This window comes from Grammomys surdaster, unplaced genomic scaffold, assembly GCF_004785775.1.
Source record: "Grammomys surdaster isolate TR1022 unplaced genomic scaffold, NIH_TR_1.0 264, whole genome shotgun sequence".
Classification (NCBI taxonomy): Eukaryota; Metazoa; Chordata; class Mammalia; order Rodentia; family Muridae; genus Grammomys; species Grammomys surdaster.
Genome location: NW_021604705.1, coordinates 4858459 through 4882437, shown reverse-complemented (window position 1 = coordinate 4882437; position 23979 = coordinate 4858459). Strand labels below are relative to the sequence as shown.

The following is a 23979-nucleotide window of genomic DNA, read 5'->3' as shown; positions in this document are numbered from 1 at the left end:
CTCCCTCCTCTCCCTCCCTCCTTCTCTCCCTCCCTCTCTCCCTTCTTCCCTCCCTCCCTCCCTCCTTCTCTCCCTCCCTCTCTCCGTCCTTCCCTCCTTTCCTCCTTCCCTCCCTCCTTCCTTCCCTCCCTCCCTTCTTTCCTTCCCTCCCTCCTTCCCTCCTTCCTTCCTTCCCTCCCTCCCTCTCTTCCTCCCTTCTTTCCTTCCTTCCTTCCTTCCTTGCTGGTTTGATTGCTTGCTTTTAGTTGAGGCTAAGTCTTACATAGCCCAGAGTGACTTGAACTGCTTATGCAGTCATTATTGTCTTTGATGCCTTCTGATCCTCCTACATCCACCTCCCAACTACTGGGATCATAGGTGTGTACCGCCATGCTTAGCAAACCCACTTAGAAACTAGTCACTAAAATGTGCTCAATGTTGTAGAACATCGATGTATGTTTATGTATATATACTATGATATAGTTATATCAATACATGTGATAACATTATTTCATAAATTGCATAAATGTGTGTGTGTGTTTGTGGGTGTGAGTGTGGATGTGTGTGTTTGTGTGTAGAGTGGGGGGGGGTTAGTCACATTACCTTTCTATGTTCTTACCTCTAATGAGTAAATACTAAAATATGCCAAGACGTATTAAATAACATTGTTTTTTAGAGAAAATAGATTTTTTTCTTACTCACTAAATCCTGTTTTTTTTTTTATTGGATATTTTATTTATATTTCATATGTTATCCCCTTACCCCATCCCCCACCGACCCGGGAACCCCCCATCCCCTTACCCCTCCTCCTCCTTCTCTGTGGATGTAACCCCCACCTACCCCTCCCCACTCCCATTTCCCCACCCTCAAAATTCCCACCCCCTGGGGCGTCCAGCCTTCATGAGGTCAAGGATCTCATCTTCCACCTGTGCGTGGCAGGGCCCTCTACTCTTACATATTCAGCTGAAGCCCTGGATCCCTCCCTAAGTGCTCCCAGGCTGGTGGTTTAGACCCAGGCTGTGGTTGGTTGGTATTGTTGCTCTCCTCATGGTGCCGTAAATCCTTTCAGCTCCTTCAGTCCTCACTCTAACTCCTCCATTGAGAACCTCATGATCAGTTCAATGGCTAGTTGTGAGCATCTGCCTCTGAATATGTCAGACTCTTAAAGGCCTCTGAGGAGACATCCATATCAGGCCCTTATCGGTATGCACTTCCTGACTTCCACATCAGCACTAAATCCTGGTTATGCTTTCCCCTCCTCTACTCCTAGTTCCTCTCCACCACCCTTCCATGCAGATCCATCCCCTTTATGTTTCTCATTAGAAAACAAACAGGGTACTAAAGGATAATAAAATAAATTAAAATAAAACATTAAAATAACAAGACAAGATAAAATAAAAACTAACACTTTGAAATTGGGAAAAACAAACCAATGGAAGAAAAAGAGTCCGAGAAAGAGAATAAGAAATAGAGACTGACTTATTTGCACACTCAGAAATCCCATAAAAACCTAAACTAGAAGCCATAATGTATGCAAAGTTCATATAGGGTAAAAAGAGTATACAAGGTACATATGCGACAAGGAACCTCCAAAGATGCCTTTGAGTTTATTTTCTGCTGGCCAGCCTCTGCTGGCATGCAGCCTACCCTGGAGACTAGTTTGTTTTCCCAGTGAGAGTGCCTTGGAGAAAACTAAGTTTTCATTCGCAAGTGGTTATTTAATTGGAGATAACTTCTGTATTAGGGATGGAGTATGTGTCCACTTTTCCTTTCAGCTCTAGTGTCCCATCTGGTGCAGAGCCATGCAGGTTCTAGGTCTGCTGCCTCTGTCTTTGTGAGTTCAAGTGTTTGGTGATCATGCTGTCAATAACTGTGTTATTCATTGAAACAGATGGCTATAAGCTATTGTAAACAGGCAGCTTTTGTGGAAATTTACAAGCCTGAGTAGCCATAGACCTTGTAAATAGGTAGCCTTGGCGGATAATACCAACTTAGATAAGGACAAGTGAGTCAGGCTGAGTCATAGTGACCTATCCCCTGAACCTTCACCCAGCCGATACCCGGTTCTGAAAGATATCTGTATTCCCCCTGAACACCCACACTCCAGTGTCATTCCCTTCCCCACGTCCTGCCTTTCTGTGTTTATATCCCCTGTGTGAATGAATTACGATTTGAGAAAAAATAAATAAATTATTTAAAAAAAATAACTGTGTTATTTGATACTTAAAATAACTATATGCAATCGCTCTTGTTTTCGTCATATATTACTGAATAAACAAAAGCTTACAAAGTTTTTGCAGTGTACAAAATTTCTTGGAACTGGTAAATAGTCAAACTTGACTCTTAAACCTGTTACCTGAAGCTGTTGACAGTCACTATTACTTCACATTAGGTTCCATTTGAAGCACTATGTTCAAGTGTAGAATGTACAATTATTAACTCCCTACTTTCCCCACAGACCTGTTACTGGTCTTATCTCAGTAAACAGCATCTATAGTGGGAGGTTCGTAGCTACAGTCTCATTCCAATTGGTTCTTCATTTGTCTATAAAAAGAGGACGGGAGCCAATTGCTGGGCAGAAGATAGAGGTGGGTCTTCCAGGTCCCAGGAAAAAAAAAGACAGATGCAGGGAAAGAGAAAACGGCTTTTGAAAGAGTAGAAGAAAGAAACAGTCATAAAGTTTCAGAGCAGCTAGGACCTGCAGCCTCCAATATAGGCAGGGCTAAGGACGTTGGTAGGGCTAGCTTATACAGACCCCTAAGTTTAGGGCAGGAAGAGAAATGGCAATAATTGAGGAGGGCGTGTCTTTCTGTGCAGGAGATTCTGTGCTCAGCAATGGTGCCTAGCCGGCAAGTTCTAAAATAATAAAGCTGTCTGTGTGTCCTTTATCCTTGGATTCTAGGGCCTCAGGAGTGGGCTGGTAATGCAATCCCTCCGGAAACAAAGGTGGGTAGAGAGAGAGAGTCCAGGTTGTGGCTGGCAGTAACCAATCATGGAGCCAAGCGGGAACAAAGGTAAAGAGCAGGAAAGAGAAGCTGGGTCAGTGCTGGTGATGCTGATCCAGCTAAGCTGGGAGGAACAAAATGGAGCGGGGAGTGCGCTGGTAGAGCTGCCATGGGCCCAGCAAAATGTGGTTTTAAAACTACACACAACAAGCATCACCTTCCAAGTCCCTGTGGTTCATCTTAGATCTCTGTCTTCCTTTCACTGTCCCAGTCACACTGACTGCTCCTCCTTGCACCTCCCCATGGGGGCTTCCCCAGGCCCTCTGCATATAGTCTGCACCCCCTCTTCCCATTCCCTTCAGCCTATCCCTTCAACTATCCCATTCAAATAGCTTATCTATTTGAAGCAGAAATGGTTCCTAAACTTCCAGAATGAAATTTTTTTGGAATTAATGATACATAAAATCAGTGAACCATGCATGATGAAATGGCCGCCCGCTCTCCAGACCAGCTGAAAGTGTGAGTCTCAATAGACCTTTGCTCTAATAATTCTCTTATTATGCAAACGTGTAAATTGGACTGCCTGGGCCTTCTTGACAAGTCCCAAGCTAAGTAATTAGCTACATCTAAATTCTCTTTTAGCCAGCTTGACTTTTAAGAGTTAGAGAACACTGCTTCCTTGGGCAAGTTGTGAGTTTGGCCTTTAGCCTCAGGCCTAAACACATACACACAAGCTGTGGGGTGCTCCTATAATTATACCCTGTGCTGTGAGCTACTGTAATATATTGCCCTTCATCAAAGAACATTACACCAGCAACAGAGAATGATGGATTCCGTTGCCAGATCTCCCAGTGGTTCAGAATTTAACTATCTGGGTTGCTTTATTTTCGAGCAGTTGAGTCTAGGCTGGTTAGAGGAGTTGGTTAGAGAGGAAAATCTCTCTGGCCTCAGTTGTAGGTTTGATCTCTGCATGAATCAGTTTAATTGACATAAATGAACTTTGTCTTATAAGCCCCAGAACTTACTCTCAAGTACACAGACTGCAAATGTGTATGCTTATACACAAAAAGTACATGCATAAACACGAGGACTGTGTCTTCGAAGACAAGATAGAGCACATGTCTAAAGCTGAGGTCCTCTTCCCTGGCTTGAGACTCATACTGCCCTGCTTCATTTCATAGTTCTGTTTATAACAGACCACCAAAAATCATTTCTACTAACCTAAATATTAGGAGTTACAATGGTGCTAACTAATCTCAGTGTTTGTAAAGTTCCAAAGCGGGGTGGGGGAGGGGAATGCATGCAATGCACACGACAGTCTAGGAAACAGAGCACTTAAGAAATTAATTTTAGTTAAAATTCTGAAATCTGAATGTTTCTCATTCATTAGAAATGCCCAGATATTTCTAATCTGTAATAAATTAGACTTAACTAATACATCGTTTAATTTTACCCCATTAACTTAACCTAGAAAACATAATGATTTCAATATGAGTGAATGTCTACACAGAGTCAAAAAACTATTCAAGTTCTTTTTACTGACTATCCATAATTATTAACAAATATATGAGGTCAATATTAAAGGGCAAAATGAAAATTTTATAATATCTAGCTATATTATAAGATCATATAAATAAAGTCATTTTAGAGCATCATAACCTACAAATATATATGTAAATTTGTATGTGTGTATACAGATATCACTAAAAGGGAAAAATGAAGGTATATGTAGAGTCTAAAACACTGTCAATTTTCTCTCATTAAAACAAGTTTTAATCAAAAACACCAGATAAGTAAAATGTATTAATGAATAATGTATAAAATATTTAGAAAGATGAATTCTTATACAGCTCTTAAGGTATTTTTTCTCTATATTCAATTGTCTATACTTTGTGATATAGGCATCATGTAGTAAGGCACTCCAATAAATTATATTTTCGATTGTTTAATTACCTCCTTGTTGGCTCCAAGATCAATATATCCACACAGTGGATGAAATGCTCCAGTTCCACACACGTAAACATGAGTCTTATTATAGGGTTGAAGCACACGGATGAAATTTGCACATTCTGTCTATAGGATAAAAAATGAGAAGCATTATCATATGACAAAAAGATAATCCTTCGTGCTTCTTGTTTGAGGATGCATCAATCATCTAGAATAAGAAAAATCCGTCAGATTTATGAACAAACTTTGAACACTTGACTTAAAAAGTAGAAAAGCACATAAAGAAACAGTGGCTTAAGGAGTGATTTGAAAACTTCTTGAAGTTATAATTTTGTAGCTAATTGATGTGTTAGGACACAAAGCTATATAACTGTATTCAGTGAGGCAGAGTTTGCTTGGGTATATGCAACCTGAGAACCACATAAGTTACAACACAACACATTATCTCTCTTACGGTGATATAAACATATAACCCAGAGCCTAGAGGTCCTATTGTCTACAACACCTACTGTCCAAGCACCACCAATCAAAACACTGGACCAACATGTACATCTTACATCTGCTTCTCTATCTTAGAGTCTGCTTTATTTTTTTTAACTACCAGGAAGTCTTTCATATCTAATTATTTCCTGGAGTTCTTTCTTTCATTTTTCACATGAACATTTTTATATCAGTTAAATATTGAAAACTCACATTCTTGTTTTACAAGTGGTTAAATCTAAAATTTTCTCTATCTTTACAATTATTTTGTGTAATTTTATTACTATTACTAGCAAGTAGCAATTCTGTGGATTTTTTTTAGAATATTCATTCATGTCATTATAGATTTATGTTAAGTTTAGCTACTGCAAGTGAATATTTATCTCTACAAAATTATGGGAAGCAATTTATTATTTTTTTTAATTTAAGAGAGATAATCTTACAGTATAGTCACAGCAGCCAGGAATTCAATAAGGCTGCCCTTAAGTTCAGAACAGCTCTTCAACCTTAACCTTTGCTGTACTGAAATTAGAGGTATACGATATCATGCCCAAATGGAAACACTTCATGACCCCACAGACCCAGAGAAATTTTTATGCACATGGCCACTCTAGACATTTATCTTGTATACAAGGCAGGCAAATATTCAATTAGGAAGTAGGAACCTTCAGAAGTTCAGTTTCTTCATGCCTGCCCAGCAATCAGCTCCTCACCAGTCAACCATGATCACTCATGGGCAGTTAGAAATCCTAAATACAGAAGATGTTCCCAGAATCCACATCTAGTGGCTCACAGCAAACAGAATGACCCAGCATGAGGCACTATGAATCAGGCAGTATGAATCATGATTCATATTAGGTTACCAATGACCTTGAGCTTGCTTAACTGTTATCCCAGAATGGATAGTCTGTCCTGTTTTAAGCAAATAATTTCAGGAAGGAGAGGTTGCAGGAAAGACACATAGCCCCTTAAGGCTGTAACAATTCCCCCATTCTTAAGGCCCTCACCCATCCCTACATAAGCGTTGCAACCAGATTTTATTTCTGTAAGACCTCTCAATTTCTGCTGGAGAGAGATTGCCTTTTGTTTTGTGTGTTAATAAACACAGTCCTTTCTGTTGAAGGTTAGAGTCCCAGCTGGTTTTTGCCTCTATACTACTATAGAAATCTAACCTCCTATAAGTCGAGCTCCTTGTGGTCTGACATCCTCTGCTGCCTGTCTCAGGAAACTGCACACACATAATATACATACAGAAAAGCAGGTACACATACATTCACATCAGGTGTAGTGAAAGCAGGGGAGAGAAAACAGAAATTGGAGGAGGGGCATCTCTAGGAAATACAAAGATCCGGGACAGAGGGGTTGTAGGGAGACCCCAGGGTGTCTTAGCTGAGACTCCTAGCAGTAGGGGATATGGATCCTGAACTGGTCATTTCCTGTAGCCAGACAAGATTCCTATATGAGGGATAAGGACAGCAACTCACCCACAAAACCTTCACCTAAAATGTGTCCTGCCTACAAGATGTGCAGGGACAAAGAGAGAGTAAAGACAGAGGGGACAGCCAACCAATAACTAGCCAAAATTGAGACCCACCCCATGGGCAAGAACCAATCCTGGTCAGTATTAATGATATTCTGTTATACTTGCAGACAGGAGCATAACATAATGGTCCTCTGAGAGGCTCAATAACCAATGGAAACAGATATAGAGACCCACAGTCAAATATTAGATGTAGTTTGGGGAGTCTTATGGAAGAGTTTGGGGGGAAGGACTGAGAGACCAGAAGAGGACAGGTACTCTACAGAAAGATGAAAAGAGTCAACTAATCAGAACCTGTGAGAGCTCTCAGGGACTGAACCATGAACAAAGAGTGAACATGGGCTGGACCTACGTCCCCTGCACATGTGTAGCAGAATGCAGCTTGGTCTTCATGAGCAACCCCAACAGCTAAAGTGGTGGCTATCCCTGAATCTGTTACCTGCCTGTGGATACCATTCCCTTAGCTGGGCCACTTCATCAGGCCTCAGTGGGAGAGGGTGTGCCTAATCCTCCCTTGACTTGATGTGCTCGATAGATGGTTGGTGACAACACAGAAGGGGGTGTTGGAAATGGGGGGGGGAAATCTATGTGTGTGTGGTAGGGGGTCTTGGGACCTTAAGTACATATACAAGTAAGTTAATTAATTAAAAATACATTTTAAAATATGAAAAAAATCTTATAAAAAAAAAGAACAGTGGGGGTTTATGCCTGGTAAGTCAGTGCTAGGATGGTTAACTTGGGAGGATAAAGTAATAGGAAAATGTACTCATTAATGGTTATGAAAAATGGAGACAAAGTAACTGGAGAAAACTCAATACAAAAATATAAACATTTTAATTATCAAATGAATTTTAGAGATGACATCTTGGTTAAGAAAGGAGGTTTCTACATCCCCCATCCTTCACTTTGTTTCTGCATATTTGTTGAATTTCTCTTAACTTTTGTTTTGCACCAGCAACGAAACAGAGGCAGAGCGAGATAGAAGTTGCATGTCTAGAATGATCAGGTGTTCACTTACTGCCAGTCATTTAATTGGTCTATCAAATACTCTATTTCATCTCAGAAGTCAGTTGGCAAATCTGAAGGATCTTAAAGAAATACTTGAATAAACAAATAAAACAATTTCCCCCTCCAAGTATAAATTATAAAATCTGAATGATATAGGTCTATGCGAAGCAGCATTCATAAAAATGGCAAATAGGGGTCAGCATAAAGTTTTAGACATATATGTGATATTTTAATAATTACAAAACAAAAACCACAGAATTATATCTAAGCTATTCCACGTTGTTAACATTTCTAGGAGTCACTTTAATTTTACGATTGATTTTCCTGCTAGGCTGACATGAAATAGAATATAGTATGTCTGAGTCCTGAATTACCTGCTACAGGTCACAAAAATGTCATCCCTGCTTTGTGGAAGGATTGTGGGTGGTGTTGACAGAGGGCGGTTCCCTAAGGAGCAGCATTGGTTGCCAAAGGGAAAGAAAGCAGTGATTGCATTATAAAATGATAAGATCTATGATTTATATTTTGCCCAGAGCAGACATTCAAACAACCCTTACTTTTCAATGACCTTTTAATTCATGTCTTCACATTTTTAAATCTTAGAGAATATATGCTGCTTCCTTTTTTATGCACAAAGTTTCGAAGTTTTGTTTAATGATATGATCAATAATTAACTTGGTTTAATTCACTCAGTGACTTGCTAGGCTACTGATAGTGGGTAATTCTCTGGGGCATGAAGAATGATGACTTTAAGAAGCAGCATTTTAAACTTTCCCTGAACTGGCTGGCTTGTCAGCCGTTGCTCACAGTGGCACTGCATGTAAAAGGTATAGTTTGGAAAAGGATTAAGTTTCTCCTAATTTCTTTATTCTTCTCATCTGATTCTCTTTTCACTCGAATCCAACTGTCCCAACTGGCAAGGGTGTGTGCGCGTGCGCGTGCGCGTGTGTGGTGAACAATAAATAAGCATCAACTATTACAATTACTATCATTCCTTATTTATTCTACCCTTTCATGCTGTCTATGTGTAATGTATGCCTGTGAGTGCTGATGTGAACATGGGCATTCCTGGAACCACAGCGCATGTGCTTCGGCCAGAGGTCAGATTGTGAGATTCTGCTCTTTCCTCTCATCATTTGCATTTTGGGGAAGGAATTTAGGTTCTCCCTTGGGCTTGTCAGGAATCACTTCTAACCCCTGGACAAACTCACCAACCTAATAGAACCTTCGTAATTCTCTCAAGTAATACTGTAACTTTTAACATTTTGCATCTTATATGCATCCATATACATAAGAATTAGAAAGATGTAAAGCTAAAATAATATTTGCATTAAAGTCAGCTAATGAGAATTTAAAATTTTGTTTTCTATTCAAGAAGATAAACATAACTTTGAATCTTTGAGTCCAAATTAAAACAACATAGCTTAATATGCAGCTCAGACAATTCACAGAAGCTAAGTTGTGTCCTTTGTATGAACTTTGGGAACACACTCATTAACTTGGAAGCCCTAGATGTGTTTAGCTTTGTTTTGGCAATGCTGAGAATTGAACCCAAAGCCTGGAGGGCTTTGAGCATGATACATAAATGATGTGTCACTGAGTGTGTCTCCAGGGCCTTAAGGTCTGCTTTTGTCCTAGAATATACTTTGCATAATATTATGACATGTGTTTTTTTTTTCTTTTAAATTTGAGACTGAGTTTTATGTATCTCAAGCTGGCCTTGAACTTGCCATGTAACTGAGGCTGACCTTGAATTACAGGCTCTCTTATCTCAACCTCCCATGTGTGGAGATTAAAAACATGGGTTACCGTGCTTGGTGTTGATCTAGGTTCTTGTGATCCTTCCTCAGATGTATTTCTCAGATTCCACCTTGCCTTAGAATATTTATATCATATATATATATATATATATATATATATACACACACATATGAATTCCTACAAAATAACTACATTAAATTCCAAGCACACAATTTTGTTTAAAAATATCAGTGCAAATATTTATTAAGGAAAGTATTAGAAGAATTACTCATACAATTATAAAAAATACTGAGTACTTGTATAATTAAAGAATTTTAAGCTAATATTTTTCCTTTTGTTAGCAAAAGATAAATACATTTATTTTGCACCTCCATGCACAATGGATATCACTGTATGCTATATCCATTAATAGCCAGGGCATGGAACAACATACATTCTAACCAGGAGCTTGTGTTTAGAGTGTGTCATCTACTTATCTAAGGTCAGTTTCAGTACATGGCCACAGGAAGTTTTAACTACTTAACTTGTAAAAGACTGCTCAGTAGTTGATGATCTCAATGTTTGTATGCCAGGATTCTCACATGCAGGATTTGCAGCAGGAAATACTGGATATGTACCGAGATGTGAACAACAGAACTTGATGAAATGATGTGTAGAGGAATGCAGAGCTGCTTTTGAAAATGGCCTCATAAAACATTTATGAGATGGGATAGGCTTATGGCTCTCTGTTAGAAGGGACTGTATATGCAGTGATTTCATCCTGAAATTTAGTAAATAAGTAAAGTACAAGAATGCACCACTGCACTGTCACTAACTGTCCCTGCTAGTGATTACAGGCACATATCTGCAAGATGTTCCTTATTTTCTCACATAAAACTTACTGAGCTTTGACAATAAACTCACTTAGTTTTACACTTTCTAAAAAATAAATATAGGATAGTATATAACTGTAGAATTTTATAAGATGTCTTTTCTACCTGTAATCTCTTACTGTCAAGGTTTGCACCTTTGTGGTTAAACTGACACATAGCTCACTCTAACTTCATTTTGCTTTCTTTTGCCTACATTAAGTACTTTAAGTCAAGATTTATAGAGAAGACTATACTTAGTCTTAGTGTCGTTCTTTTACACATCTTTGTTCAAAATAAAAACAAAACACTACCATCTCTCTTCCTACCAAGCTTCCCTTCTTTGGATTAAACTGGATAGCTGTTCAAGAGAGTGTAATGGTTTCCTCCCTCTCCACCTCCCCTTCCCTTCCCATCCTAACTAGTTAACTTTTGTTATAGTAAATAATTCACTGTATTGCAGTTATATAGTACCTTTGTGTAAATGAATAGTCTTTCCAAACACTTGTTAATCCCAAACAATCTTTTTGGAACTGGGTAAAAATTACTAGAAAGGAGGGAAAGAGGAGGTCATGTAGAGGCAAGAAAAGAATTCAATGAAACCACAGATGTGTCTCAGTTTCCATTGGTCAAAATCTATACAACACTGTTCAAAATAAGAATCAATTCTATAGTTATATTTAGTACAGAAATGAATTAAAGAAATAGATTTTTGACCGATCACATATATTTTATAGTGTTAGGGCAGCATAGAGGTTGTATTCAGATTTTCAAATACAGTTTCTGTCTTCACTATTGGACTGGTATGTGATATTGATTGAGGATTAAATGTTATTATAACTATAAACATCAGAAGTAGTTCTTTAAAATGGTAACCAATATGAAACTGGTAGTTGTTAACAACTCTAAAATAGAATACTGCTTAGGGTATTACCCCCAGAACTAACAGAACAAGAGGAGCAATGAAGTTACTGTGTAACCTAGTGAACATTCAAAAGGGAGATCACTCTTACTATGCATTCATTAGGTATCCCTCCTCTAACTCATGGGAAAACTGATGTTAGTTTATTGTAGTAAACTGGAAACATCGTTCTTTATTCTTTATCAAACATTCATTACAGATGATTGACAAATATAAAATTATTCATAGTGTTCTACTACACTCTTACTACTTGACAAATTATTTTGAAAACTGTCATATGTCATAGTCAAGTTATTTAATCCCCACAAGTTCAATAAAAATTGCTTGTGTTTTCATACAAGGGCATCTGCTCAGTACGAAGATATTGAACAGGGCAAAGCCATTCATGGCATAGGAAGAGGAGGAATATATTTCAGAAAAGTATAATCTCCTTCTCTTCTAGTACAATCAATGTAAAACTGTCTCCTATTGCATTTACTAACCCATTCTTGTTAACTTAAATATGCCTCAAAGGATGCCATTTAACACTAATGGTATATAAAATGAGGTATGACTGTGCTTTTACTTTGTTTTGTTTGGATTGTTGTGATTTGGACACTTAACATCAAACAGTGATCATGTGGGTCAGACTGTGATTGCTTTAGTGGACATATTTATGCTTTAGTTATGTGTAATACATATACAGACACTGGAATTTTGTTTTATTATTATATCTTATTTTTAACAGTCTGTGAGATTAAATATAGGTCCTATACATGCTAGCCAAGTGTGCGGCTAGTAGACTGGATTTCTAGCCTTCTTTATCTTGAGATAGAATAGAGTATCACTAAAAAATCTCAGGCTAGCTGTCAATTTCTAATCCCACTACTGCCAGGATCTAGGTAGCTGTAGTTGTAGGCAACACCAACTTTTCTACTCTTTTAATTGGATAAATAAATAAATAAATGAGTGAGTGAGTCAATTTGATTCTGACTCTTATTCTTTATGGTTCTCAACACATCTGGTATCTTGTGTTATAAGGATGTACTTTAATCATCTTTACTTCTGAATCTAATTATGCTTTTACATAAAGGATACTATCATTATTATATATGAAACAAGGCACAGATTAACTCTCAGCATTATTGCTGTTAGAGGATACTGCAAAAGAAGCCAGGCGATGTTCACATTTTGACCCAAGATTGGGACTTCTGATCATCTTGAGTGAAGTTCAGAAAATTACTCACAAGTAATATTTATCTCCATCAATACAGTGCAAGAAGTTAGGGCTCAACACAGAATACCTGGCCTGATGAGAATATGTGGATGCGGAAGGAGACAGTGAAAGGCATATCAGGGTTCAGTCCTGCTGCAGACAAAACTGACAATGCAATTGAGAAGCCTGCAGTACTACCCACTTACTCCAAGCATCATCCAGAGAGGACTCATCAAACACAAACAGTTCAGTCTACCTGACTGAGGACCTGCAATGGTTTATATGTCAGTCTAAACCTGAATTTGTTTCATTTTCTGAGAAAGGAGAGCATTGTCTACCTCAGGTTGGCCTTTAACGTGTGGCAATCCTTCTTTCTGAGACTCCATAGTGATGGTATTGTAATAGTGAGAGCTACCATTCTCTCAGAATTTTTTGTTAAGACCATGTGTGTATATTTATTAGTAATTCTGTGCAATTACTTATGTTTGGAGTAGTTGCTTCTGATTCTTAAGCCCAAATCCTGTACCTTTCATCTTCATACTGTTCTTGCCATTTCTGTGTCACAACTTAGAAGAAGTCCCATTCATGCTATAAATCCAACGGAAAGGAAATGAAAGCTGCAAATTTATGATGATAAGTGATAATTTACATTGTTTTATAAAATCCAAATAAATGTCCACAAATGGCAACTAGACATTCAGAGAAATATATTTTTTCCTGGTGATTTATTTTCAAACATTTTGATTTGCTTCTAATCTACTTTTCTGAAGAAAACAACAATATTTAGAATTAATATGGTAGAGTAAGTTGTTTCTCCATTTTTGGAGTGTTGTGGATATATTGTGTTACTTTTTGTAAAGTAGAGATATTTTATACCATTTAATCTTTTTTTTGTTGCTTTTTCTGAATTTTTGCAGCAGGTTTTTACATAGTTCAGATTACCCTCGTACTCAGTACATTGCAGAAGCTAGCCTTGAACACCTGATTTTCCTGCCTCTACTTTCAAATTTTGAGTTACAGGTTCCCATTACCATCCCCTGTTTAGCATAATAATCTTTACGGAAAATATCAGTTTCATAGTAGAAGTAGGTTACTAATGCTATTAATTCAATAGAAATGAATATAAATATTTACTGCACTATCACTATCTAATTTGAGGAGGTAATTTCAATGTTGGACACTTACGTTGGCGTCTTTTCCAGCTAATTTACATAATTCCACTCGCTCCTTTGCAGCAGGCCAATAAATCTGTAAAGGTAAATAAGAATAGGTGTTTTTAAAGCATCTAATTCTGATTAGAAAGGAGAATGAAAGATACAGAAGAGTAGTCGTTGACCATGGCTTTGGAATCCAGACATAAATATTTCCAAAACTCTCTGAAAACTTTCTAAATAAAAAGGCATGAAGGGCCTTCCATTTTTATAACCTTTCTTGATTTTAATGTATATAACAACAAATTAGTTATCTTCAGAAGGCTACGTGCTCTTACTGTGATATCAACAGAACTTCAGAATGGCAATTTTTCTATTCACTATGAGTTTCTGAGTTCCTCCAAGTGGAGGTGCATGGTAGACAAGCATGGTGAGGTAGTGGAAACAGGTCTCTTGAACAGAGTGTAAAGTCTAAGCCAAGGACTAAGTCTGTTTATTCATCATGTTTAACATACATAAAGCTCAGACACATCTGACAAATAGCTAAATATTTTAGTAACATACCTTACTTAAATATCACAAAATCTCTACAAAAAAAGCTGTTCTTCCTTTCTTCATTTTCATATCAGAAAGCTTTATCACAGCCATTAAGTAAGACTTAAAAGCACAAAACAAGCTCATGATAATTTGAACCAAATTTGTTGAGAGTCTTAACCATTATGCAGCAAATGTAGTTTGGGTAAAGGGCTGAGGTGAAGGAGACCCTCCATTTTTGTCTTTGGTTGGAAGCACTTGTGTTTCAGAAAACATTTTATGTTGTTGCTATTTATCAAGTTTTTTTGATTATCTGCTTTCCTTTTTTTTTTAAAAAAAAAAAAAACAGAGTCTTAGTATTCTGTCTGGACAGGTTTGCAATGCAGGATTGAAACAGTTATGGTAATTTGTTGTAACTTACAGAAACAGACATTCTCTGTTGGCTGTGTCAAGAAAGTACAAGCAAGCATGCACTGTGGGTGTAGGATAACATCCATCCCACTCGTGTCCAAAGACTTTTATTATGTTTAAAAATGATATCTGCATTAAATATTGTAATAGCTGAAGGAAAAATGTGCTTTATGGAATTATGGTGAAAGAATCTGGTTAAATCTGAAATATATGAAATATTTAGAGGCTACCAGTGTTTTATGATATGATCTTCATAGTGAGATATGGGATATAATATTTCTGAGTCAAGAAAAACAGAAGAGGGCACCCATACCCTTTTCTTAATGCATACATGCAATCATGTTATAGAAATTTCAAAACATGTAATTCTTTTGTATTTAGAGACCATTTCTGTACTCTACAAAGGAATAGGGTATGGAGCACAGTGGCCAGCCAACGATGTGCTCAGGTGATAAGCTCACTCTGATGAATGAGTCACAACAAAAGTCCAGCACTACCACTTACTCAGAAATGCTTTAAGACTATCCCATTTTCCTTTAATAAAATTTTAGCCAATAGTCAGTAATCAAATAAATATCAGTGAACAAAAGCCATGAAAAGAAATATGAAAGGAGCTTAGTAATAAATTATCCTGTCAATAGTGGCACCAAATTATACAATCATGACTCTTTGAGGATAAAATAAAAACAAGTAACATGAAATCAAAACAGTTAGATTTTTGTCTGAAAAATAAAAAAAGGTTGTCATGTCAGGCATGTTGCTACGTGCTATAATCTCAACACCAAGGAGCTCCACATAAGAGGGTAGTGAGTTTGAGACCAGCCTTGGCTACGTCAGACAGTTTCCAAATATCATTAAAAGAAAAGAGGGTGAGGGTAAGAAATGGAGTTAGAAGATAAAGAGAAGGAAGAAAGGAAGGTAAGAAGGAAAAACAGAAGAGAGGGAGGGAGGATGAATGGGAGTATAATAGAAGAACAGAAAGACGGAAGATGGGTGGGAGAAGAGAGAAAAATATGATAAATGGATAGATGATGTAGATAGATAGATAGATAGATAGATAGATAGATATTTTATTGAAGATGACAATTAGAGAGATATGTGGGTTTTTCTAAATTGTGAGGATGATAAGCTGTTTTCCTGTTTTTAATTGCACAATTTAAAAGAAGTATGTGATATCTTAGTGAAAATAGACACATAAAGTATAACATGTGAGAACAAATAAGCAATAAACTATCAAAACCAGTGAACTAGGACATTCTAAGTACATGAACAAATTGTTAGAAATAAAACACTAGAGCTAGCAAGCAATTTGATACCCTTATTTAAATTCCTTTTTGTTTTAATAATTAGTAGAAAAACATTATACTAAATATTTTTTTCCTTTAAAAGTAATACCTTGACTTTTTAGATATTTGTTTTACCTTCATGTTAATGAACTCAGGTTATGAACTATTTTTTCTTCATTCCAGTTTCATTGCCAACTTCCCCTTATCTCAATTTTATTAGTGATACTCACATTGTTATGCACTGGTTGCTTAAACTTTTTCATATTGTAAAGTAGAAATATTCTAGCCAGCATGATGTTTCACACCTTTAACTCCAGCACTTAGGAGACATAAGTAGCCTGGTATTTGTGAGTTCAAGACTATTTTAAGGTCTATATAGTGAGCTGGAGTCTGGCCATGACTATATGAAAAGACATTGTTAAAACAGACAAACAAACAAAGCCAAGGAAGAACAGAAATATTATATGTTATTTCGTAAAGATAAGAATTTTTTCAAAGGTTAACATCATATCACAGGGCTCATAGAATTATGTACCCATGATCTGATTTAAGACTCTTGACTCTTATTTGGTTATTAGTTTAGACTAACATTTTTTTGAGTCATTTCAATAAATCAAAGTTTACTTATTTTTGTTTCTGTAATATTTAGATTTATTGATGTTTCAGGAAAAATAATTACAAATATTTATAGTTTTGTTCAGCATGGTGATGTTAATACTATAGTAGAAAGAAAGGCAAATATATATGTTTTATATTTTCATATTTTCATGAGTTTCAAAGAGCACAAAGATCATCAGGAAAGTCTATTTTTCCTTATCCAACCAGTAAATGGAATGGATGTGTTTATCAAGCTTGAATTAAAGTACATCTTCAAAGTGAATTAAAAACATTGTTAGGTCTAAATCAATAAAAATTATTCAAGAATGGCAAAATGCTAAAGTAACCTGCTTAGTCTCTGTTTGCTCTTAATGAAAGTTTAAATGCTACTATGGAGTAGTTGCTCTTTGGTTTGTACACTGGATGTACACGTATGAAGGCCTTGTCCATGTCAGGCAAAGTACTAGACTAAAGTGATCACATTTAGCCAGGAGGACAGGTCTACAAACCTAATCACTCCATTTCCATGAGAGACAAAGGTGAGAAGAAAGTATTCAGGAAGCCACTAAACCAAGGGAGAATTAAGGAGTGCTCCAGGTGATCTGTCTTTCTTCATCCCTTCTTTGAGTGATTGTTTCAAATAGGTGCTCCTGATAGTCTCATTTCTAATGTACTGTTTTAGTCTTGCACAATCACATTTTTTTTTTTTGCTTCTGCAATACACATAAATCTCTAAAACTTGTTTTAATACCCTTATTACACATTTTTGGTTAGAACACATGAATCATACAATTATAAATCGTTTTGTTTCATCGTAGTTGGTGATGTAATGAACCTAATTACAACTTTAAAGAGTTGTTTTTTGACCTGTAGTTATGTCATGTAAGTACTTGTAATTTGTTGAATCACAGAAACCATTTTTATATAAGTCCTCTAATCTCTGTGTACATAGCAGCGTTTCAGTAAACGTTCCTTTCTTCATCCACCTTCTATCCCACATTGTTTAGGATTTGATAAAAATAGAAGGTGCCCTGGACTTATTTGTATGATGACACAAAAATGACATTTTTTTCTTAAAGTAGTAATCTACTCTTCAAAATAAGGATCTACTTAGAGTATGTATTGGCTTATTTTTGCAAAATGATGTTGGCAACATTGGTTTCACAAACAGAATTATTTTAACAAAAAATACTTTAAAATGTATAACAAATAAGTATATGAGAAATTTGATTGCCTTTTGAACCCTAAATATTCTTAGAAGAAAAAATTGCATTATGGCAATATTTCAGAGATGCATCTTACCTGTGGTTTGAAGTGAGATTTTCTTTTATTCATCTTGTAGCTATTAGAATCAAATGTTTATATTTTTTAAATTTTCTAACTCAAACCTGCATTTATGAAAGGAGTATCTTTAACTCCTGCTACTCTTGTTCCTAACTCGCACATGCTTGGATTTACAGTTTTCTGCCACCACACCTGCTTTGTGTGAGTGGTAATTACTAAATAATTTAAAAAACAGAGATAATCTTAATCCAATTTATATAAAACATGATAACAGAAAGGTACTTACATATATACCCTAATAGTATATACACTTAACATGCATATTTATATAGTGATAGCAAAAATATGGTTAGGTAACAATTTTGTATCTCAATAATTATTTGAAGTGACATTTAATGCATAAAGGCATGCACATATACATAAACTAGGACTCTAATATCCATACTTTTTAGTTTAAATATATGGGTATATATGTGCATCTCTGTGGGTGTGTATGTGTGGGTGTGGGTGTACATGTCTGTGTGTGTGTGTTTGTACATTTTATGAAATCATGGGTTCTATCTCCAGCCATACACAAAGCATGAAATGTGAAATGGTAGTTTATACATGTAACTCCCTTTTTATGATATGGAGGCAGCAGGACAAAATGCATAGGGAATTTGAGTCCAAAAGTCAGAGAGGGAGAGAGAGAGAAACAGAGACAGAGACAGAGATGGGGGGAGGGGAGGGTGGGGGAGGGGGGGGGCGGGCGGGCGGGGGCGGGCGGGAGGAAGGGAATATTATATATTTCATACAGTGAGAATCTTAGATCAAATAACTACTTCAGTGAATATGTATAGTTTTTATATTGTAATAGAGTTACATTTAGAGATACAGTAGCATATTATCTGTAAAATTTGGCCAGTTCTCTTATCATTAAGTGTTGAGGTTTGGTTTTTTGCTATGTATTGTAACACTAAGTGCCAGACCTACATGGCTTGGCTGCACCAGAGAAGAGAGAGTCTGTAGGTAGACCCAATTGTTGCCATGTGACCTTGTCTTCAAGTTATTTCTGATTAATGAGTAAAGATGCAGACAGCCAATAGCTGGGCAGAAGATACAAAGGAAGGTTTTAGGCGTCTTGAGCTTTGAGATGGAGGAAAACCAGGGTCAGGATAAGAAGGTGAGGAGAAAAGGAAAGACTCCATGAGTTAGAAGTCAAGAAAACATGATCTGATGGTTGGCCAATTGGAGGTAAGAGCAGCCCAAACGAAACTTAGTAAGTAATAACTCAGAGTTATCAATAGGAAAGTAGATTCTAATAGCACAGAGGGTAGCTATTTGACCAACTCTTGAGCTGTTTAAGACTTATTGTAAATAGTAAAAGTTGTGTGTCTTTTATCTAGAAACTAAATGATCAAAGGCAGGGTAGAAACCCCAAAATGAGATTAAATATTTTCTACAACAATTAAATAATATGAATGACTTTGAAACACTGGCTAACAGTATTCTTCCTGCTAATGTTCTTAGTAAGCAGGCTAAAACAAAGCACACACATCTGTTTTACAAATTGGTGGCTCTCATAGAAAGTCACTGGCAGATATTTCCTCTCACTTAGCACAGACTTATATGGGAACGAGTGTTATAGTTAGCATTATTTCCATAGCTTGACTGTCCTGGAGCCTTCCCACAGATAAATGTGACTTGCATTATGAACAGGCTATTTACAGCTATCATTTTTTTCAATGGTCTTTGGAACTGTAGATATTTTTTATGTCACTGATTGCAAATGTATATCTGATTCTTTTTCTAAAAGCAAGATAGACAAAAATCAGAGATAGTTCATGAGACTTTAGATATGTCTGGATAATCTTCTAAAGTCAATGACTGGTAGAGCCACCACCGAACAACTGGGATTTGGAAATTGGCTTAAATATGAGTGATAATTCTTATACACAATTTGGTAACAGAAAACTGGCAAACAGAAGTAAGTAAGTTTATAAAGTTTCTTGATTGGAAGTCAACATTTTAAAACAAATATAAATGAGTACCCAGATTCTAAAACCTACTGTCTCAACCATCTTATGTTATGATATCAATATAGCCTTTACAATATTTCCTAATTTAACATTTTCATATTATTTAATGCTATCTAAAGGATCAAACAATGATATGTAAAATATTTGTATAGTTTTAATTTTACATTTATGTAAATAGATTGCCAACATTAATAAAGACGATTTTTATTAAATAAAAATTATCTTCAGTACTTCCTTATATCCACTCATAAGCCATAAAATACTGTTTAAAAGAGACCTAATAATAATTTCACTGCATGAGTTAAAAAATATGACCTATGGTCTAGTTGTATAAATGTGATTTTAAAATAATATCTTGGGCGAAGTATCTTGGGTGTATCTGTGACTCTTTTCCCTGCTCTCAGGACTCTCCCTCCTATTGGGTTGCCTTATCCAATGTTGATATGAGGGCTTTCACCTTGTCTTACTGTATCTTGTTTTGTCCTGTCTGGTTTCTGTCTCTTAGAGACCTCCTCTTTTCTGAAGCAGAGACAGAGGAGAAATAGATCTGTAGGAGAAGAAAATTGCTGTGGGGGGTGATCTAGGATGATTAGAAGGAGGGGAAACTGGTTGGAATATTAAAAGAAAAAATCCTACTAAACATGAACATGGACAATATTTGTATGTTCTGAAATCCTCCATTTCTTTCTTCAATATCTTAAAGCTTTTATCATAAGAGTCTTTCAGTTTCTTGATTAATGTTACCGCAAGATATTTTATATTTTGAGGGTATTGTGAAAGTGTTGTTTCCTTGATTCTTCTTTACTTGTCATTTGTAAGAAAGAAAACGACTGGGTTTTATGAGTTAATTTTATATCCAGGCACATCAACGAAACTGCATATCAGCTGTAGGAGTTTCTCAGTGGACTATTTAGGGTCACTTTTGCAGATTGTCAATTATCTACAAATAAATATACTTTAATTTCTTTCTGTTCAAATAGAAGATCAAAACAAATTCAAAACAGTAGTTCTAGTTTTGACTTTTTTGAGCATTTGTCTTCATTTTGTAGAAATTTAATTAAGAAACTTACAAATACAATATTGTGATATCCCAATAATTATTGCTTCACTCATAAACTAGGAGATTTATTATTATTCTTTATTTACAACTCATATAATTCACTTACAGTTGTTGTTTATTAAGGTGAAAATGTCACTCTATTTTTAAGTAGCTAATGTTAGGAAAATTATGGAAACATTAAAATAATGATAAGTCCTTATGACAACATCCTAAGGAAATCCTAATTATATCTGCTCCTTGTTTCATCTTTAAAAGGGAATTTAATTGACTCATGTTAGCAAGCAAGGTTTGTCAAACGCCCTTTGGCCTACTTCAGAGATGACAAAAAACTGAATAGGACACCAAAGAGGAAGTTGCAATGTGTTCATAAAACCTAATTAGAGACAAAAATCCAGAAGCTCACAGACAGCAGGCGTTTCTATCAAAGGTCAGGAGGCAAATGTATGATTGATTGTAACAAAGTTGGGAAATGTTCAGCTAATTAGATCCTGGTAGAGGATTTGAGCAGCCTATAGAACAATGGCCACTCTGGGTTCTGAGGAGAGGCTGAGGTAGACTTGAGTTCATAAACATTGAAAAGCAAAATGAGGACACTTTCAAAGGTAAAACTTGAATGATTACAATGACCATGGGTAGCAAATGTTATAGACGAAAAGTCTGACTACTCAATTCTTTTTTGTTTTCATTTCAACTGTGTGTAAAAGCAAAGCTACAGGGATTTCAAGAAATCCCTTCAGTTCACAAGTTTGATGCAGGGTGAGCTTGTCCTACTTCTGCATGTTTAACCTCTTATGGACGACTGTGACATGGACAGCTGTCAGTCTCCTAACATCTTCCAAGGAAACCTTTTCTCATAACTAGTATAAGTAGCTTCCCAGGACTACCACAATTCAAAACAATATAACAATTTAAAACTATTTGTTTCTTTTTTCTTCGTCAACAATTTTCTTCTATAATAGGATGCACTATGAAAACAGGGAGCCTGACCTATTTAGTCTCTATGATATCTGCAGCATCCAAAAGACTAGAAGAATACAGTAGTAAGTCATCAGAAATCTATTTTGCAAGAAAGAGAGATGTACACTAGAAAAATAAAATAAATTTTAAGAAATATACTAATGGTTTGATAATGTTTCACTTATGGCCCAATTACTCTTGGGCATGCATTCCCAAAAGGCTTTCATTTCCTTCCATTTAATTTCAAAAAGTTTCATAATCTTTATTAAAAACTTCTTAATAGACATTCTTATCTGTCAATTTTTTAAATAATGTTTATTTTTTAAAATCTTTCAAATAAATAAAAACCATCATATATCAAAATCAACCAGATTCAACTTTCTTTCAACTCTATGAACTGCTAAGTAGTTAGAACACCCTTTGTGAATAGAAGATGTTTAGGTTCACATTAATCTTACACTTTTAGCAGTGAATATATTTTAAGCACTGGGCTGCCACTAAAATCAAAATATCAATGACTTTGGAGCAGCTGATATCATGAGTGAATGTGCATTTTTGACATGATTTGTGATATTTCAAGGACTGTAAAGTCTCAGACCCATGGAATAGCAGGATCTTTCCTTGGTCAGAGTCCTGATGTGGAGATTGTATACAGAAAATATCATCCACAGTTTCATCCTCATATAAGACTGCAACCTGAGACTGCTCCACCTACAGAGACTACCACTGAGATTGGACACCCTGCCATTGTTCAGCTGTATATGATAAATACACTAAGTTTCCAGGCTGCTGCTGCATCTCTGTCAAAACACACAGTCCACCCAACCCCCAGCTTGCTTGTAGGCATGTCTATAATAGATTCCATAGTTCCCATCACCCGATCAGCTTAATTTCAAGGCTATGAGTCTCTTACTTAAATTTAATCCTTGATAATCCTTTTATATTAAGCCTCTTCCCTCCTCTTCCTCCTTCTTTTCCTCCTGCTCCTCCTCTTCCTCATTCTCTTCTTCTTCCTCTCCCTCTTCTTCCTCTTCCTTTCTCTTTTTCTTTTCTTCTCCTTCTCTTTCTTCTTTTTGCTGTTTTTAAATTAGTTTAATACCTTATCTTACCTAAAAGGGACAAGGGGCAATTCACTGTGTATTACTAAAACCTCGATTAACCAATCATTTTACATATGTTTAATTTTAAAACCTCAGCTTCAAGAGAAAAAATAAATGAACTGGATAAAGGAATAAAAAAATAAATGAACTGAATAAAGGAATAAAGATGATTAGGCATTATTTCAAAATAAAAGCAACCTATAATTTAATTCTGGAGGTTGTTTAAAATGATTCAATGAATGTACTATATCTCAATTACAGTTTTGCTGTAATCCAACAAAAATAATACTAAAAAATCATAAGAAACAAGACACAAAACAAAAATGTGTTTGGTGGATTTTATTAATATCTCACAGGGTAATAGCAAAGATATTAGTATTTTCTTAGCCATGATATTCCAATGGGTAAACTTTATGAATGATATGAAGTAGCTCTTCCATGACATTTTGGAGTTAAAGCAGCATTCTTTTGAGATTTTATTTTATGGGTTAGTTAGTATAATTTGATGATCAAAGAAAAATTTCCTCTGAGGCAAAATTTGAAGTGAAGTATATCCAAAGATGCAAACATCTTCAAATTTTATAAGCAAAATTCTTTAGAGTATTGTTCTTTTTATGTCCAACAATAATTGGTATGGAAACTGGAGTTCAAGATTTGCTGTTTCTCCTTGAGGAATTTGTTTTTGTCCAAGCAAACTCACTCTTAGTGTTACAAGACCCCCTTGAGAGCTTGTTAGGGTAAGGGCCTTAGGGATCATGCAAAAATTCTTGTTTTCCACCTTTCCTTTGAGTTAATGTCAAAAGCAAGAGGATAATAAGTAACAGTGCAATCAGTGGACATGCTTAATGGCAAAATTGGTGTTAGCCTACACATCTAGAGTATGCTCAGACATATGAGGATTGCCATGGGAACAACCAGAGCCATGCTAAAAGGCTTCCCATTGAATAGACAGAATC

General features: G+C 36.1%; 1 protein-coding gene across 1 annotated transcript in view; it reads right to left on the bottom strand.

Annotated features, from left to right (window-relative positions):
• Nucleotides 1-23979, bottom strand: part of Sema3d (semaphorin 3D) — a 187857-nt gene that overhangs the window by 70927 nt on the left and 92951 nt on the right. The window contains exons 4-5 of the mRNA XM_028776078.1: nt 13811-13873; nt 4878-4997 (exon numbers count right to left, since the gene is read on the bottom strand). Of these exons, the coding sequence (XP_028631911.1) occupies nt 4878-4997; nt 13811-13873 (183 nt within the window). The remainder of the gene's footprint in view (nt 1-4877; nt 4998-13810; nt 13874-23979) is intronic.